Genomic DNA, 18184 nt, shown 5'->3' on the forward strand with positions numbered 1-18184 from the left:
CAATCTATCCAGCTTACTCATCAACCTTATCATATAATTTTTACTAAACATAGTTTTCCCTTTTAATATTTCACTTAAATGCAAACACACAAATTCTTGAATAACTAGATCAAATGATATAATGATTAGATTAAATCGACTTATTTATGACCTTAGTTTTCTCATCTATTTACTGCTGTCATATCTTATTTCCATTTGCTGTGCCCCCTTTCCCTCTTAATATGTTTCCTTCAGTGTTTCCTAAGTTATGTATCTTCTTTAGTTCTTTATTTTCATTTTCTTCTCCCTTGTTTCATATCCTTATTACTTTCACTTCTTCTTAATCTTTCTCCCCAACCAAACCAAACTTTAAAATGTTTTTGCACTATTTTAATTCCTATTCTACCCTGACACAAATATCAATTAATAAATACAAAATTAACGGCTGAATGAAGTCGTGTAATTGCCAGTGTCTCTATTAATGGTCGTGTGGAGGAATTGAGCCAGTGAAATGTGGGCGGCGCACCGCCTCGGTGTGGCCGCTCCTCTCCAGTCAGCCAGACTGCGTGAAGAACAACGGACAGAGCGAAACGGCGTCGCACACTGGGACCTGCGAGCTGTACTACACATACGTAAATAGCCAACTCACAGCCTGCATAGTACAATATGGAGCTGTGAGGGTCGTGGACCTACTCTCTCTCGCTCTGCATAAAAAACACTACATTGTTTATTTTCCGCATTTACGAGTATTTCCACCAACATGGAGACTACAGGCTTCTGGCTGCTACTGGCTGCACACTTTATCCTTATCTGCCAACAAGGTAAGGCATGTTGTAATTAATGTTAGTGTGTTATTCACAGAAACAAAAGTGTTTCAAAAGTGCGGTGGCCTTTTACTTGCTGCGCCAACTTTTAGGTGATCACTAGCTTTAGGTAAGTTGAGAAGTAATACGCTCTCTCAAAAAACAAAACAAAAAAACAAAACGAAAAAAATCTTTTTGTAGTCTTTGTATTTTGTTAGCATTAGAAAGTTTTTTTGTCTGGTCTATATATATTTATGAACTCATTTTCCTAACTGTGGCTGAGATGCCACACACACACTTCTTTTCTTAATTACTCAGTGGGATCTCAGATTAAAATGTTCTGAGGCATAGAGTGTCACACATAAATTCTAAACTGGAGCTGTCAAGCATGAAAGGAGAGGTCTGGACACGGTCTAACTGGTTTATTAAGAGTGTCAGACGCTCTGTATTTATAAACAACAGCAATTGAAACCCAGTAACACATTACACAGTAACACATTATATATATATATATATATATATATATATATATATATATATATATATATATATATATATATATATATATATTCATAAAACTCATGTATATAAAATATGATGTTTATATCAGAGATGTGACTTTTAGTTTTGTAGCTGTTAGTTTCTGTGGCTATGGAGACGTTTCCAGTTTTTATTTATGTATTATTTATTGATTTATTTTTTGACTGATGCCATGGGAACGTGCAATCATCATAAATGTTTAGGTTTAACTGTTTCAGTCTACTCGCACGCAAAAACTATACTTAACTGGCAAGTTAGTTGGCAGATCTATATTCGTCTTTCCACCAGAGGAACTCAGGGAGTCTAGAAGTTCCAGGCAGGCAGTTTTAAAAGCTTGTTGTAATATCTCAACATCTATGAACTTTTGAGGTGGGATTTTACAACTGCATTTAAAATGCAGTGAGATGGTGATCTGATGGCACACTGTTGGTGCACTGTTGCCTCATAGTAAGCGTGTCCAGACCCGTGTAGGATCCTTCTGTGTTGAGTTTGCATGTTCTAATCATGCTTGTGCTCCTTTCCTTCAAGAAGTCTAATTTTTTCTACCAGAAGAAAATATGAAAACTTATTTTTTCAACATTATTTTGACAAAGGGGCAGGCTTACAACTGGAGTTGGTCCATAGGCATTGCACAGTGCTGGCCCACTGCTCCCAATGCTTAAGATGGGTTAGATGTGGCTATGCTATAAATATTAGTAAAAATTATATATTGTCTTAAAATATTAGCAAGGTCATTAAAAAGAAGTAACTCACAGCCAGTCTTTGTTTATTGATTTTCATTTGGTTTTGCTGTTAGTAGCATTTAGTAGCTCTTCTGGTACTTTAATAATTTTACATGACCATCCACTGCAGGCAATGTTGTCTTTCAAGTTATTTGCTGAACCCTAGAATCAATTCCTCCGTGTTTAGTTGCTGTTCTTTCAACACTTAAAAAAAAGACTGATAAGTTGGTCCTTCTTCTTGTCTCCCCAAAAGGAATTTGTTTCTTGCACCATCTCCTAGTACTTCCTGGGACATGGTGCAAATTCTAAGTTGCTTAATGGTGCACTATATTTCAATATAAGTCAATATATTAGAGCCAATTTATAGCTTCTATGATTACTGTTTTCATAAAAAATGGAAATACAAAAATGTCTTGCGTTATATTGGTACCTCTGCAAACTTTAAAATCCACAAGAATTTACAATTCTTGTGAGGGGGGTTGTTTTAGCTTTCTGAGAAGGCAGCACAGGAATGGTGGAAGAAAAGATGTACAAGGAGAAAACTCAGCACCATCTGTCCTCCCATAAGATACTTTTGAATGGGCAGTGCAAGCCCCGTGCCCTACTGTGTCTGGGCTCATAGAATCTCCTGCCCACTTATTGTCTAACAGAGAGTCTGCTGACAGATGGCGGTCACAGTCAGCCTGTCTGACACTAAGGCACATGGAGGAGGAAGCTGTGGAAATGATACTCATCACACACAGTGAAGATGCTCACTTCTGGCAAAAATAAATGCTGTTTTTAGTCTGTGCTCACATTTTGTATGAAAACAAATGCGTCAGTGCTTTTTATTTTCGTATAGACTTTTATTTACTGAGTTACTGTATCAACTTCAATGGCCAATCAGTGTAAAGTTGGTGTGTTGAAAATGCTGGTGTTTTGATTCAACTTAAGTTTAACAATCAAATATTCTATAAAAGCCTAGATTCTGTTCTTTCTTTCAGGAAAGACATAAATGATCACCACAGACTACCTCCTGTTTCTCTTTCTTCTTTAGATTAATGTTTTTCCCCCTCTATTTATTTTATCCCTTGATATCTGTCCAGTGCTGCTTGGGGAGACTGGGAAGACATCCTTTGCTGCCCAACTGGTAGTCTGGAGAGAGGGATAAAAAGAGCAGATTTCCAGTTGTGACAGCGGGGATATTTGATGACCAGATTAGGTGGTATTAAGCATTAACTCGGGCATACAGAGAAGCCATCGGTTTAAATCCTCCTGAGTCTCCCCTCTTTTCTTTCCATGGGCCCTTGGCTGAATGCTGGCTGGGGTTATTTGGGGAAACAAGCAGACGGGTATTTGGTGGAGGTCAGATGAGGAGGCCAGTTGGTCGAGCTCAGCCCAGTGAATTATGCTGTGAGAGGGGAGATTTGTTTTGAAATAGCAGGAAAGGGGGCAATGACATACAGAAGAGAGGTCTAAGGGGTAGAATGAGGTGGAACGATGGGGTGCAGAGCAACACAGAACAGAAGAGGGTAATGGGTGTTTTTCTTCTTTTTTACAGGGGATGGGAAGGTGGGGAAGTGTGATTCACGATGGCAGTGTAATTTGTCCGAGTGGTGGTGAGGACGAGAGGGCACTGTCACACTGTGAAGCTGGTGCTGAAGTGTGAAAGCACATTTTGTTAGGAGTGGGGAATAAAGTAAAGAGTAAATGCACACATTTGCCCTCCAGTACCACAAGATTGTAGGCTCACAGAGTGATAGAGCACAGGTTAAGCAGCTCTTCTTCCTTTGTTGCATTTTAACAGCCCCAGCAAAGCCCACTGTGCATTTTGGTTCTCCAGCCTCACTTTGTAGTCCACTTTTGTGGACTATAAAATATGTCTTGGCAAAAATGCTGAGGAAAGAAACATACATGTTTGTCTGTTTCTGCTCTTATGAAACAAATGAAATAACAAAACTGTGAAAAAATGTGAGTAAAACAATACGTCGATTTACAAACACATATTCTCTTACAACATAATATGTGTCGGTCTAGGTTTACAATCGTCCAGATCATGGTAGTCTAAGGAGCTTGAAAAGAAAGTGACTGAACTTCTTTAAGTTTCTTGAAGATGCTTCATCTCTCATTTAAGAAGCTGCTTTAGTTCTAAAACCAAATGGTGGATTCCTAGGTATTTAAACCCTAGTGGGAGTTGTCCTGTCGTGTCCTGATCATTGACCCAATATTGATCATGTGACTCATCATATTAGCCAAGGTGTGAAAAAATGGCACAATTACCAGCAGAGGTTTTGGGTGAAACCTCTGTGAGACCTTGCCTCACCCTATCATGTGACCTATTGTGATCACCTGACACAAGATATGAGTGGGGGTTAATGTGCCTGAGAAGGGATCTTAAAACTGCATTGTAGCTGGCAGACAGTTGATGTCACCCTCTCAAAAATGTTCAAAGATGGTCGTCCACAGTGGATATAGATAGCCTCTTTCAAACCATCTGTCTTCTGTCCAAAATGTGAACATTGTCACCCTTGAACGAGTGATCTTTGAGCTTTAGATGCAGATGTACAGCTGTCTTGTCCTGTCAAGGTGGCTCTTCTATGTTGTCCCATGTGGAGCCGCTGTTTCGTTTCTCCAGTGTCTGAGCAGTCCTCACTGCACTGCACAGTATACAACATTTATAATATCCCAGTAAAGATTGGACGTCGGATGTGCAGGTCCATCGGTCCATGACCAATCCTGGACATGTATACAATGTGCAAACTTGGTCCACAATTTGGATCTCCAACCATGACCCAACTTGGACTTTGGGTCCTTTTTTTTTTTCTTTAGATGTCATTTGGACATCTATGACAGGTGCAAGAAATTTACATGATAAATACATTTTTTTTGTTTTATTTTTTTACAAATATCAACATTTTTTGTTATCAACATGATGCATATGAATAGAGATTATTTATAAACAAACAAAGTTTATTATGCGTTAGCCTGTTGATTTACTCAGTACATGTGGGTATTTATTTATTTTTTTGTTATTTACATTTTTTCAGTTTTTCTTTGACTGGGTTATTTATTTCAATTAATCAACTTATGTTTTTGTAACCAGGTTAAAACAGATTTTCTTTTTTTAAGTTTTCTTTAAATGTGTTGAAATCCATGTTAAAATGTAAAAATAATAATGGCATTTAGTATTTAGAATTCTTTTAAAAAATTATTTTAAAAGGAGTACAATGTGTTTAATAAGTTTAAAAGAGCAGTAATAATAATTTTTTTTCGGGGCCCTCAAAGCGCTGTACAATTCCACTATTCATTCACACACTGGTGGAGGCAGCTACAGTTGTAGCCACAGCTGCCCTGGGCCAGAATGACAGAAGCAAGGCTGCCATATCGCGCCATCGGCCCCTCTGGCCATCACCAGTAGGCGGTAGGTGAAGTGTCTTGCCCAAGGACACAACGACCGAAACTGTCCGAGCTGGGGCTCGAACCGGCAACCTTCCGGTTACAAGACGAACTGCCAGCTCTTTGAGCCACAATCGCCACACAGAGAGCAGTATCCTGTTTTACTGTGAAGAGCTTAGAAAGAGGTTGTGATCGGTTGCAGGACTGGGAGAAGTTGTGATGGAAAGTATGAGAAGTTTGTAAAAGTGTTTATATATGAACTGGACTATCTGCTCGACAGTCTTTATCAGTGCACACATTTTGCAAACTGCCTGTGAGAAGCTGGGGACATTTCTGCTCAATCTGCTGCTCAAATCCACCATGCAGCTGCTTACCTTTGTTTTAGCTTAAGAGCCCGCGCCATCTTGGAGAGCTCCACTAATTACGCTGCATTCCTTCACACATAGCTGTTTCTGTACAGAAATCATGCTGCCCACCCTCTGGAAACATGGGACTACAGTGCCTATAGAAGCATAATAAAAATAAAAAATGTCTAAAATGAGTTGAAGTTTGACATTGAAACAACGTCCACAACAACCACATTTTACGGAGACCAACACTAGATGTTCAGTAGATGCTGAAAAAAAAAAGTTGCCTGGCATTACAAAACAACAATGTAGTGGGATAGAGAGCCACATACATATACTTAACTGTTTCATCCAGAGGTGTGCTGACTCTCCACAGGCAGAGTTCTTCATGTTTTATATTTGAGAAGCAGCCCCACATGCCTCCCCTTTTGTTGATTTGTTCATTGATGACTGACTTCTCAAATTGTCCTGTTTGGAAGATATCGTTTCATCTCTCAACGAGCTGAATTTCAAATTGCAAGGACAGCACAATAATGGCAACATGTTCTCACATTCCATAAGTCCCTGAAGCTATGGGTTGCATGACATAGACACCAAAACCATGTCTTGCACTGTGTTATAGGACTGAGAACAGTATAATGTTACTGATGCGGAAGGGAAAACATCTTGTTGGGCTTATTCAGACACACTAGCTACGCCCATTCACAACTTTCATCACTATTTTTGAGTGACAGAAAATGGGTTCAAATTCCCTTTGAATTTGAAAGCGTGGAGGGGAAAAAGTAGAACTATTATAGCTGAGCAGTTACATGCTGAAGATGATGTAACAGTGGGCATATCACCATTAAAGACAAAGTCACCAGCAGAGATATTGAGCTATTAGGCAATGGCATGAGACTCTACTACCCACCAAGGGAAATCTAGATATAGTTTGTGATGTTTTCCATTCTGTCACTAGTAAACTGGAGATAATGTAACCCCATTTCCTCTTCCTGAGTATAATCACACCTCTTTGGATCACTCTACCCTCATTCAGCTAGTGTGTTACATGTCCCACCAGAGACAATAAAACACTGACTTACTACACAAAAGATGCATATAGCTCATCTCTCCTGTGTATAAACATTTAGAACACAGGAAGCTTTCATCCACATTGTGTAAAGAAAACCTCTGAAGGACTGTTTTGATGCAACAATGTGGGGATTGCTTTGTGATGACCATGGAGAGGACATTGATTGTCTGGTGGATTGTGTAACAGACTACATTAATTTCTGTACAGATAATGGTGTATCCCACCAGGACTGTACATCAGATTCTTGATATCAAGGGTGTTCTTAAGCAGAATAGGAGAGCCTTTTGAGTCAGGAAACAGAGAACATCTGAAGAGTATACAGAGATAGCTGAGGAGAGGCATTAGTGAGGGGAAAACACTTTTCCATTACTACCTACTCAGATTGACTTCCCAGGTTTGCCATGGTTCTCAGAGTTTTCCATTAGGTCATAGTACCTGGTACCAGGTACTAAAGTAGTACCTAATCTGCCTGGTTCCAAGCCCCCAAATATCACACTGGGAAAATCAAACAGCTGGTGATGGACTTTTACAGGCACAACCATCCTCCTTCTGCACCAGTGAACATTCAGGGAATGGACATTGAGATGGGGGACTCATAAGTACCTGGGTGTTCACCTGACCAGTAGATTGCATTAACAATTCAAAGGCCATCTACAGGAAAGGACAAAGCAGGCTGTATCTGCTACGGAAACCGAGGTTATTTGGAGTGCAGGGTCAGCTCCTAAAGACCTATGGGGGTGTCCAAACTCATAGGCTGCATCCTCCTGAGGCCGCATTTGTTGGCCGATTACGTCACAGTGTCGCGACGAAGGCTGTCCAAATTTGTAGACTCCTCCAAATGCGGCCGACAAGTGCTGCCTCCTTTTCCAATGTCAATCCAAGCTCACCTTTTAACATGTTACTTACAGTAATGGAGAGAACAGCAGCGGTCAGTTTGAGTCTTGGTATTGTTGTTATCTTAATAGGAGCAACTCTGGTCTTTGCTGTAAAGCACAATGCACTTTATCATCTTTGTTTACGTGTCTTAAATACGAACAGTGACAGTAAGAATATAAACTTGTGTCAGAAAAGCCATGCAACTCTGTTTTTACAATTTGGTCAAAGTCTTTAGGAACATAACAGTGTGATATTATGATTTTCTCTATGTTGTCTAAGTTGCTATTGTAGTTATTCCACATTGGCCTTAATTCACTGGGAAGTGGATCATCCCAGCTTGTGCCTTGTTTGCATGTCTCTTGAAGCACTCTTTTGCCTGTAAGTAGAAAAGGGGAGATGAATCTCAATGGGCCGTAAAGGGATTCAGCCATAGACGGGATGCCTTGTCTTGTAGCACGTTATTGTTGGGGCGAAAATGAAACCTGATTATCTGCATCAATATGAGGCATCAAATACTACTCTGAGTTTGTCTGGTTTTTGGGGATGATATATCCTGCGGTGAGGAATATACCACTTTTCTCCTTCTTTTGCTTCACTGTGCACTTCCTCTGCATCACCCTTTTCTACGATTTCAATCAAACTTTATATGTTGTTCCTTGTACATTGGGTACAGTTTGGTTTGAGGCTTTGAAGCCGCACAGTGGCCATTTGCTTATTGTCTGGTAAGAAGGGTCTCTCCTTAAATGGAAGTGGCATTTCATAATGTCCTTCAGTGTTTTTGTAAATCCCTTCCTTTTAACATGTTAAGAAAGAGAATGTCATCTTGAGACACTGACCTGTTATCCTTGTTATCGTCCTTAAAGTCAGACTCAATAACCTTGATTGCATCAGCTGGAGTCACTAGTGGGAGCTCTTTAACTGCAACTCTGACACAGAGTAGACATACTAGAAGAGTCATCGTAAGACAATGCCAGGCGTGCAATTCTCCAGTCCAATGCTGTGCGAACTGCATAAGGTTCATTCTCTCCTCCTAAGATTACTTGCTTTGGAGGAGCTTAGCTTATTCCTGAGAGCAACTCTAGCCAATTAAAAGGACAACTTCACAGTCTGGTGGTTGCAGCCTATTCTGTGTTGATCTGAATTTGTGGCTGGTTTGTTGCTCATTTACTATTGTCATAGTTGAAGTTGTGCAGAGTGGAGAGCCTGAAATGATGTGATCAGGTTGCACATGATCTTGGCTTCAGAAGACATGAACTTGGCAAAGTCCTTTAAAACTGGAAACTTCCCACTTTCTTTCATAAACTGAGTAGCTTGACGATTTCACCTTGCAGCTGCCCAGTTTGGTATCATTTGAACAAGTTTTTGGTTCTCCTCACAATCGTCGAGAATATTTAAACCTTCCCCTGAATCCTGTGGAGTCATTTGTTTGGATCTTTGGCCAATTTGCCAGACTTTCTCTGAATGCTTTCTGTACATCAAATGGATGTTGTACATGCTAGGGCTGGGCCATATCATACCGTTCATGGTAATACGGGTATAATGTTTTTGGTCATATCGCCCTGCTCTAGTACATGCATCCCTGTATGCTTGACTGTCATTTCTGTAGAAGATGCCATCAAGCGTTTGTCAAGCTGGACCTCCTATGTATTTCTTTAAGTAGTGCAGTTTGTTAACAGGGGAGATGTGCAGTAAAGGAAGCTTTCCACTCGTTGAATTGTATTGGTTCACATGTTGTACATACTTGTTTTTACCATTCATCGTAAACTTTGAGAAGCCGTTTTTCCTTTCTATGGGCCTCCTCCTCCGACAGGGCAATGTAGTTGACCATTGGATCCCAGAAAACCTGGGTTGGAGCTGTGGAACTGGAACCTTGAAGTGGCTCTCACTGGGACCACATAGCTCAGTGTGGGTTGATCTCCTTCTCTGTTTGGGATAGAGCTCTTTTCAGCTTGGGTCAAGCTCCTATTGAAGCATCCCCGGTTAAAAAGATGTTCTCTCAAATGGTTGGCCACTGTCCCACAAACGTTTTGGATATTGATCTGGTTCGTTAAGTAACAGAGGTGGCTGCTAATCAGTTTCAGCTGCCCTTTTTTATCTTTTCTGACATTTTTTTTTGTTTGTTCAAAACTAGTTTTGTATTTGGCTAGGGTCGGTGTCACCAGTGGTAGCATGAGGTGATACTGGACCCTACAGAGGTTGCACAGGCAGTCAAAGTCCATTGCCAAAAGGTTTGCTGTTTCGTCCCAACACAGTATCAAGAGCATGGAAGAGATTCCAGGAGACAGGCGCTCTAGGAGCTTGTCAGGGCTGTAGAAGGTCCTTAACCCATCAGCAAGACCACTGGTACCACTACACCACTTGCTCCTTTGTGCAATGAAAAAGCAGATTGTCAGAGCCCTACAAAATGAACTCCAGCAGGCCACTGGTGTGATTGTCTCTGACCAAACAATTGGAAACAGGCTTCGTGAAGGTGGTCTGAGAGCCCAGTGTCCTCTGGTTGTCCCTGTGCTTTACAGTTTTTATAAATGAGAGCAAGTTCAGCTTAAGCACATGTGACAGACCTGAAACAGTATGGAGAAAATTACATTATTAAGCATGACTGGCTTGGTGGCGGGTCAGTGATGGTCTGGGGAGGGATGCACAGACCTCTACAGGCTGACTGTCCCTGACTGCCATTAGGTATCTGGTTGGAAAGATCAGTGGGTTTTGAGTTCCTCCTGGTTCATGACAATACTCACCCTCAGTGCAGAGAGTTTGCAGGCAGTTCCTGGAGGATGAAGGAACTGATACCACTGACTGGCCCCCGTGTTTGCCTGACCTAAAGCCAGTAGAACACCTCTGTGACAGTTTGTTTCTTTGAACTCTGGCTTGATAAATTTTATTTCCAATATATTATGTGGCTTTCTTTTGTTCCTAACCTAACATTACCGAGTATATATCTAGTAACAACTATACCAGGTATTAACTAGAGATGGACCGATCCGATATTACATATCGGTATCGGTCCGATACTGACTTAAATTACTCGATCGGATATCGGAGAGAAATAAAAATGTAATTCGATCCATTAAATATCAAAAAAGCACCTCACAAAACTTGCGACATGGCATAACTTGGCCCATAACCGTAGTACGTCGGAGCAGTATGCCTCATGTGATAGAGCGGCTGTGTGTATTTGCAGACTCGCTACCAGCCCGGCATTTCATCTCCGAGGAAGTTATCCCAGAGAGAAGTAAAGCAAGTGTGTAAGTTCATCTCTGAATGTTTGTAAAGCATAGAGATTAACAACCGATATATGGAGCGACTGCCTCTCTCTCCCTCACTCTTCTGCTGCTACTTCAATCGTGAAACTGATCAATGATCAGCTGATCAGCTTTTCTGTCGCGAGTCCGTCTCTCTTGTTTGTTTATTGCCCACTTTGTGCCAGAAAGAGGAAACCAGCGGCTGAACAACAGCAGCACGTTTAAGCTTGATAAGCTGTTGTTAGAATGTATTTAATATTAATTTCTACACCAGGATCCTTTTCTACGCAGCTGACGGCTGGTAACTGTGCAGGGGCGGATCTAGCAAAGTTTAGCCAGGGGGGCCGATAGGGCATAAACAGGGAAAAGGGGGCACAAAGACATTCTTATTTAAAATGTTTAGCTTTTAATAAATAATTATTTGAATCTTACACTCAAAGTTTTAATCTGATGTAAAATGTATAGAAGTCCATTACTGTATATAGAAACTATTAAGTCTAATATACCCTAGTAAGCTATAGTACTTTTTCCTTTGGGAAGGTACGATCTGTGCAGTCTGCAATTCTGTTGAAGAAAGATGTTGAATCTATTTAATTATTCTTGAAAAATAATTTATTTCTGTACATTTTTTTTTCACACTTCATCAAATTAAAGTTGATTACGTCGATTAAGCATCATAAGGTGGAGCGTGGTTCCCTAATTTTTTTCTTTGCTGGGAGTTTTAGAGCCCTATTAGTTAGGTTGCTTACTCTCTAAAATACCAGAATAGGGAGGATGGAGTAGGTTTAAGTTTATTAGATTGATCAGTATTGCTGAACTATGAAATATTTTGGGTGCAGTGTATTTTTTGCATACAGCTATAACAGAATAGCTTTAGTGTTTGTTTTTTTTAACTTGAGTATGAACTTATACAAAAAGCAGCAAGATATTTTAAAAAACAGCTTTATTGATTAAAAAACACACTATATTGGATTCATATCAGTATCGGCAGATATCCAAATTTATGATATCGGTATCAGACATAAAAAAGTGGTATTGTGCCATCTCTAGTATTAACCTCTCAAAGCAGCACTAATATCGCCTCTCACTCTAAGACAGCTGGGATTGGCTGCAGTCCCATCGCGAGTGGATAGGAAGGAAATGGCTTCATATTATATACAGTAAGCAGTAGGTTTCCATATAAATACACATAGAATTCTCTGTACCACTACAGCACAGTTTGGGGTAAACTCCACCCCTCCAAACTTCTTTGGAGCCACTAGAGCAAAAGTCATAGCACTAGGTAATCTCATCATGTGAAAAAAAATGCTTATTTTTGTTTGTGTTTTACAGTCATCTAAATAATTATGGTTGTTCTCCTCCAGTTCAGATAAGTAGCCATTTAGAGAGAAAAAATTAAATCCCAAATAAATGTCATCATAATAGATGTCTTTCTGAAAGTGCTTATAATATAAAGTGCCTTGAGGTAAATGATTTGGTGCTATATAAATAACTGGGAATTGAGTATTGCAAGGTCATTTAAATCATTGGAGTCCAGAATATCATTTTGCTCAAATATATGATCAAGTTGTGATAAGAAACAGATTTTGCATGAGAAATAGAGGGAGAGAAATAAAAGGATTATTAAGAAATTGCAAGTAAATAAGAAATCACCAGACAGTGCTAAAGAGGGAAAATTAAATAGAAGTATGTCAAGGTTACGAGAGGACAAATCCATAATTTCCTCTGTGTCTGCCCCCTAGCTGCTAATTTAAATTAGGTCATCTCTCAAAATAGTCATGTGTGTCCAAGGTGTTGAGAGCAAATGCCCGCCTGTTAATGAGTCAGTGATTGTGTTATTGATGATGATCACACACATCACAATGGATATATGCAAGTAAAAAACCAATTGATGTTTGGCTGCAAACTTGCAGGCAGGGTGGCTGTGGCTGCCCCCTGCAGATGATGTGGCACTGAAATCTTTAGAAGGTCAGCGGGTAGGACGCCCTGCTTAGAACACTATGGACAGAAAACTCAATCATCTTTTTTCCTGTGAGACTGAACCCATGTTTTTTCAAGTTGTGGTCTGTATGCTACAAATGGGAAACACTATTCTAATAAATACCCCATTATACAGCCACCATTTACAAGCTTATCTGTATGTGAATTCGGTAATAAAATACTTCTAGATGGAATTAAGTGCAAGATAGAACTGAGCTTTTTAGAGTAGGGGAAAAATAAATGTTATTCATGTAGTCTCGTAAATAATGGATAACTTTTGGTTAGCTGGCCATTCAGTCTTAGATAAATTTTATTCATATGTCCATTGTATATGTTAAATTTCAAATTCCTTTTTTGCAGACATACTTTTGAATGGCTCTTTACGCTAAAGCTGATTCAAACCTGTCCATTGAACCCTGATACTTTGCTCTTCACTGTAACGATATTATCACAATATCTTCTCAGTCAAATGTTGTTTTGTTGGTGTTGTGCTGCCTTTGTTGGCATATTAATATAAAAATGGGTATTTTCAGTATTATATGTGTTCTATAGACACAATGTTCATTTTCAATTTATAAATATAACACAGTTATCAGTGAGTGGAAACTGCATACTGGACATCTGCGCATCAAAAGGACCCAGTCGAGGTGGTTCAGGAATCTGATTAGTATGCCTCCTGGGTGAGGTGTTCCCAGCATGTCCCGCAGGAGGGAGGCCCTGGGGCAGACCTAGGACACAGTGGAGAGATTGCATTCCATAATTTCCTCAGGTATTAATAAAGTATTCTGATTCTCTCAGCTGAAGATGGATGGATGAATGGAAATTTAATGACTGGACTTGTTGCACAGGTGGCATCCTATTATGGTGCCACACTGAGCTCCTGAAAGCCTCCCATTCTTTCACAAATGTTTGTAAAAGGAGTCTGCGTGCCTAGGTGATTGATTTTTATACACCCGTGGCTGTGGAAGTTATTGAATTCAATGATTTGGATGAGTGATTGAATACTTTCAGCAGTATAGAAATAGACTTTATTTGATCACACATTGGGGAAATTCACTTGTTACAGTATCGCAAGGGACGTGGGACACAAGGTACAATTGAGATCTATTGGAAAAAATAATAATTTAAACGGAAAAATATTTTTAAAATAGTATACAACAAAGAAAAATACTATACGATACAATAGTAAAATATACTATATAAAGATTGTTACTATATACAATAAGATACACCAAGAGTTTTATTTTTATATATGTATATAAAGTGCAGTGGGAGTGATAAAAATATGTATGTATTTTAAACAGTATTTTTATCCTGTGTGGATATTTTACAGTCTTAAAATGAGGTTCTCATTCAACCTTGGTCTACTACTTTTGGTGGGTTACTTCAGTGTTTACTGCCCATTTTCCCTAGTTGGCAACTTGGAAATACTACATGCCTTGGATGCAGCATTAAAATCGTCAAATTCATTCATGAAGTAGTCTTTTGATTTCACTACATGCTCTAACCGACGTCCCTAGGCATACCATTTTCAATTGATTTACTCTCCAACTGAGGATTAAGTTGACAAAGTATTTAATCCAAGAAAGAGGGCTTTACATTCATCCTCACACTTCCCTTCTCGTTGTTGTTTCTTTGGGATACAGTGCTGGCATTCTGCTCCATCCATTTAAGTCCAGTGTTTAATTAAGTTGTTTTTCTGTTGAAGGAGCTTCTCTGGGGGCCTTTGACAAACTCTTTCGTCAGTGTGTGTACAATCAGATTAGAATCAAAACACCTCTACTTAGAAGACATGCTTTATAAATAAGGAAATCTGCAAAAGAAGGTAATTCAGTGCTTAGTTTTGCAGGACTTATTAGACATTAGAAAAGGCAGAATTTTGAGTAAATAAGACAACAAATATTTGCTTTATCTCAAAAGTTGGGCAGTTATTGCCTTTGAAATACTTTTTTTTTTTTTAACTTTTTTTAAATGTTGGGACAGTTTGTGTGTAAAACGATGTATGATGTTTACCTGGAAACACTTGTGCAAAATACTAAACCACCTATTTGCTTAATATTTATAACTAAATGCTAAAAATCTGGCCCTCTTTAACAATCTATTAAGTTGTTTCCTTTTCCTCTCCATGCTGCTACCTCTCTAGCAGACAACCAGATAAAAGATAACAGAAGCCATCATAGTGTCATTAAAGATCCTTATTAAACTTCTGCACACTCCAAAAGACCTCAGCCTGCCCAGCTGATGAAGCCAACTTTGGCCCACCTTGTACAGAGCATAAGTGTTATGTGACTAGTCCTGTTTATTGTTTTGGTAAATGGATTTGTACTTTAGTGTCCAAACCACAGTTATGCTGTCAATGAGCATTTTACTGGTGTTAATGAGCAGGTGGTGAGGTCACACCAGATGAAGTAGGCGATACTCTGGATCATCAGAGAACTTCTGGAGATGGCATTTTGTGGTGTTGTATCTGAAGTCCGAAGTATAGAGGATAAAAAGGAAGGGACAGAGGACCGTCCCCTGAGGGCCCCTGATGCTGCATATCACCACTTCAGACACACAGACCTGAAGCCTCACGTACTGTAGTCTTTTGATGAGGTAGTCCATTGTCCATGCAGTCACAGTGCTTCTAGTACTCTACAGCTGTGAAAGTGATCTTGCCAAAAAGTAATTCTATGGATTGCATCATCCACCCCAACACCAGGATGGTAAGCAAACAGCAGGGGTCCAGCAGCAAGAGAATGGAGGTTGTTGATCCCCTCCAGACTCTTCATCAAGTGGGAAAAGTAAAAACACAGGTCTAAAATGGTTAGGCTCCCTGGGGTATACAGTCTTTAGCACCAGAACGACACAGGAAGTTTTTCACTTTGGTGGGAGGAGTGTGAAAATGCAAAATCTTGTCCGAAGAGGGGGGAGTAGCACATTGGGAGTGGGGCTTGAATCAAAAGTCCCTTTTCCATTAGTACCTACTCAGGTCGACTTGCCATGGATCTACGTGACTCGACTCACATCGACTTGCTTTCCAGCCCAGTAGTACCTTGTTTGCGTGCTTGTTGTCATTGCAATGAATCTGCACGTCCTGCGATGTAATTTCTATTGACACGACTGCGACACACCAGTTGGTGGCATGCAGTCTGATGATGTCACATTTTAGTACCTGTTTTGATCAATTGGAACCCTAGCTGAGCAGGTACTAAAAAGTGCCTGGTACCAGTTACTATGACCTAATGGAAAACCGTGGTGAACCGTGACGAGTCAATCCGAGTCAGTACTAATAGAAAAGGGGATAATCTCTCTTTAAAAAAGGGATTCAGTTCACGATTGCTCTATTCTGTAGTCTGTATCCATAACCAGTTTTGTCAATACTCTGACTGAGGGTTGGTTCACGCTTACGCAGAAGTGCAGTCAAGACAGAGCAGTTGGATAGGACTCCTTCTTTTGAGGTCCAGGGAAGCAGGACTGCCAGGCCTTCAGTTAATCATTCTGGGTATGTCTCATTCATTAGCAGCAGGTTAATTTGTGCAGCCAGACATTCATTGTTAGTTAGTTAGCTTCTTTAGCCAGTAAGTGGGATTCATATCAGGGCCTGGTGCTGTCCAACTCTTCATGCTTCATTCTTTTTTGGATATCTGCAACTGTTGACGCTTGTTCAGGGAGGTTGCTATGGTTGCTCTTAGCACCACCAGATACCCAGCATTGTTATTATGGGTTACATCCTTCTCCCACATAGTCCTCCAGTATTGCTCCATCTCCAGCCTTGTTTGTTATAGTTTCCCTGCCACTGAGTGTACACCTTCGATGGTTCAATGGAGAGCAGCTGGTTTATCCTCCTGGCTTCTAGAATAGAATAGGACTTTATTGTCATTGTACATGTACAACGAAATTGTAGGTGCTCCACACCGACTGTATCTTATGTATGTGTGTATGTATGTGTGTATGTATGTGTGTATACACACAAAACAAGAGGAAAAAAATACAAAAATAAGACAAAGGCACACATTGGAGAACAAAACAGTTGCAAAGTGCTCAGAGGCAGTGCAAAGAAAGACTTGGTCCGCGAAGAGTCAGTGTGTGAGTGGCCTGAGTGATAAAGGTTACTCAGACCATGGCTTAGATTGGTGAGGCAGGATTTCTGGGCAGCAGGTCAAACAGGTGGTGAGCGGGGTGCAAGGGGTCCCCTGTGATGGCACTGGTTTTCCTGAGACCTTCCTGACGAAGGTCTCCAGGGGTAGCAGAGGGCAGCAAATTATTTCTTGGGAGGTGTTAATTACCCTCTGTGCAGTCTTCCTGTTCTCATTAGTGGTCTGTCCATACCAAATACCCAGGCAGTAGGAGAGCACACTCCACTGAGAAACATTAGAAGGCCAGCAGCAGCTTCTCATTAAGGTTATTCTTCCTTAGGACACGAAGGAAGTGCAGCTGTTGCTGGTCCTTCTTTACCAGGACGTTGGTGTTGTCCGTCAAGGTGAGACCTGAAGTCCATTAGGAATTCTTTGTTTTAAGGACGTTCAGCTTCAGGTTGTTTTCTGAGCACCAGTGGGACAAGTTCTCTACCTCCGCCCTGTACGCTGTCTCATCTCCATCAGAGATGAGCCGAACCATGGTGGTGTCATCACTTTATGATGGTATTCAGTGCCTTCAACAAATGCACTGGGGCTTGGTTCCCAATAAATAACTTCGATGTTTCTATGTATGTGTGTGAACAGGTGACTGAAATGAGGCGTATTGCATAGTGCTTTGAGTACTATTTGAGTAGATTAAAAAAGTGCTATATAGTAATCAGTCGTTTACAATGGTTTGAGATCATATTCAGAGTTTGTTAGTGTTTGTGTGTATGAAATAATTAATTTTTTTCCTGTTGTTTTTTCTTTCATTGGATTTTCATAGAAATAAATAATTCATCCTGTATTTTTACCAGTAATTCATCCAATGAAAATATTACTAATACCACCCCCACCATGCTCAAATCCTCGTTGGCATCAAGAGCTGAGGGTCAGGGATTCGGGTGGAAGTAGAGGGGAGGGGGTTGTTACACATTCTGGCATGAGCACCAGTTCTCACCCCACAGCCTGTAGATGTCCTGGCTCTCCCAGGGTTTAGCTAATCCTCTTATTCAGCTTCTGGCTGGAGGCTGCGGGGCTCCCACAGACCGGAGCACAGAGTCGGCCACTCTCCGGTGAATAAACACAGTGACACAGTTGTGGTCTTTTTCTATTTCGTACAGGCGCTGAGCAAGAATTCTCCATAGAAT

General features: G+C 40.3%; 1 protein-coding gene across 1 annotated transcript in view; it reads left to right on the forward strand.

Annotated features, from left to right (window-relative positions):
- The first annotated feature begins 739 nt into the window (after nucleotides 1–739).
- Nucleotides 740–18184, forward strand: part of LOC146628437 (receptor-type tyrosine-protein phosphatase zeta-like) — a 97952-nt gene continuing 80507 nt past the window's right edge. The window contains exon 1 of the mRNA XM_085357836.1: nucleotides 740–800. Coding sequence (XP_085213962.1) covers nucleotides 740–800 — 61 coding nt within the window. The remainder of the gene's footprint in view (nucleotides 801–18184) is intronic.

The sequence above is a fragment of the Diplotaxodon limnothrissa genome, linkage group LG7, assembly GCF_057381915.1.
Source record: "Diplotaxodon limnothrissa isolate DT_005_m linkage group LG7, D_limnothrissa_male_GT1.1, whole genome shotgun sequence".
Lineage (NCBI taxonomy): Eukaryota > Metazoa > Chordata > Actinopteri > Cichliformes > Cichlidae > Diplotaxodon > Diplotaxodon limnothrissa.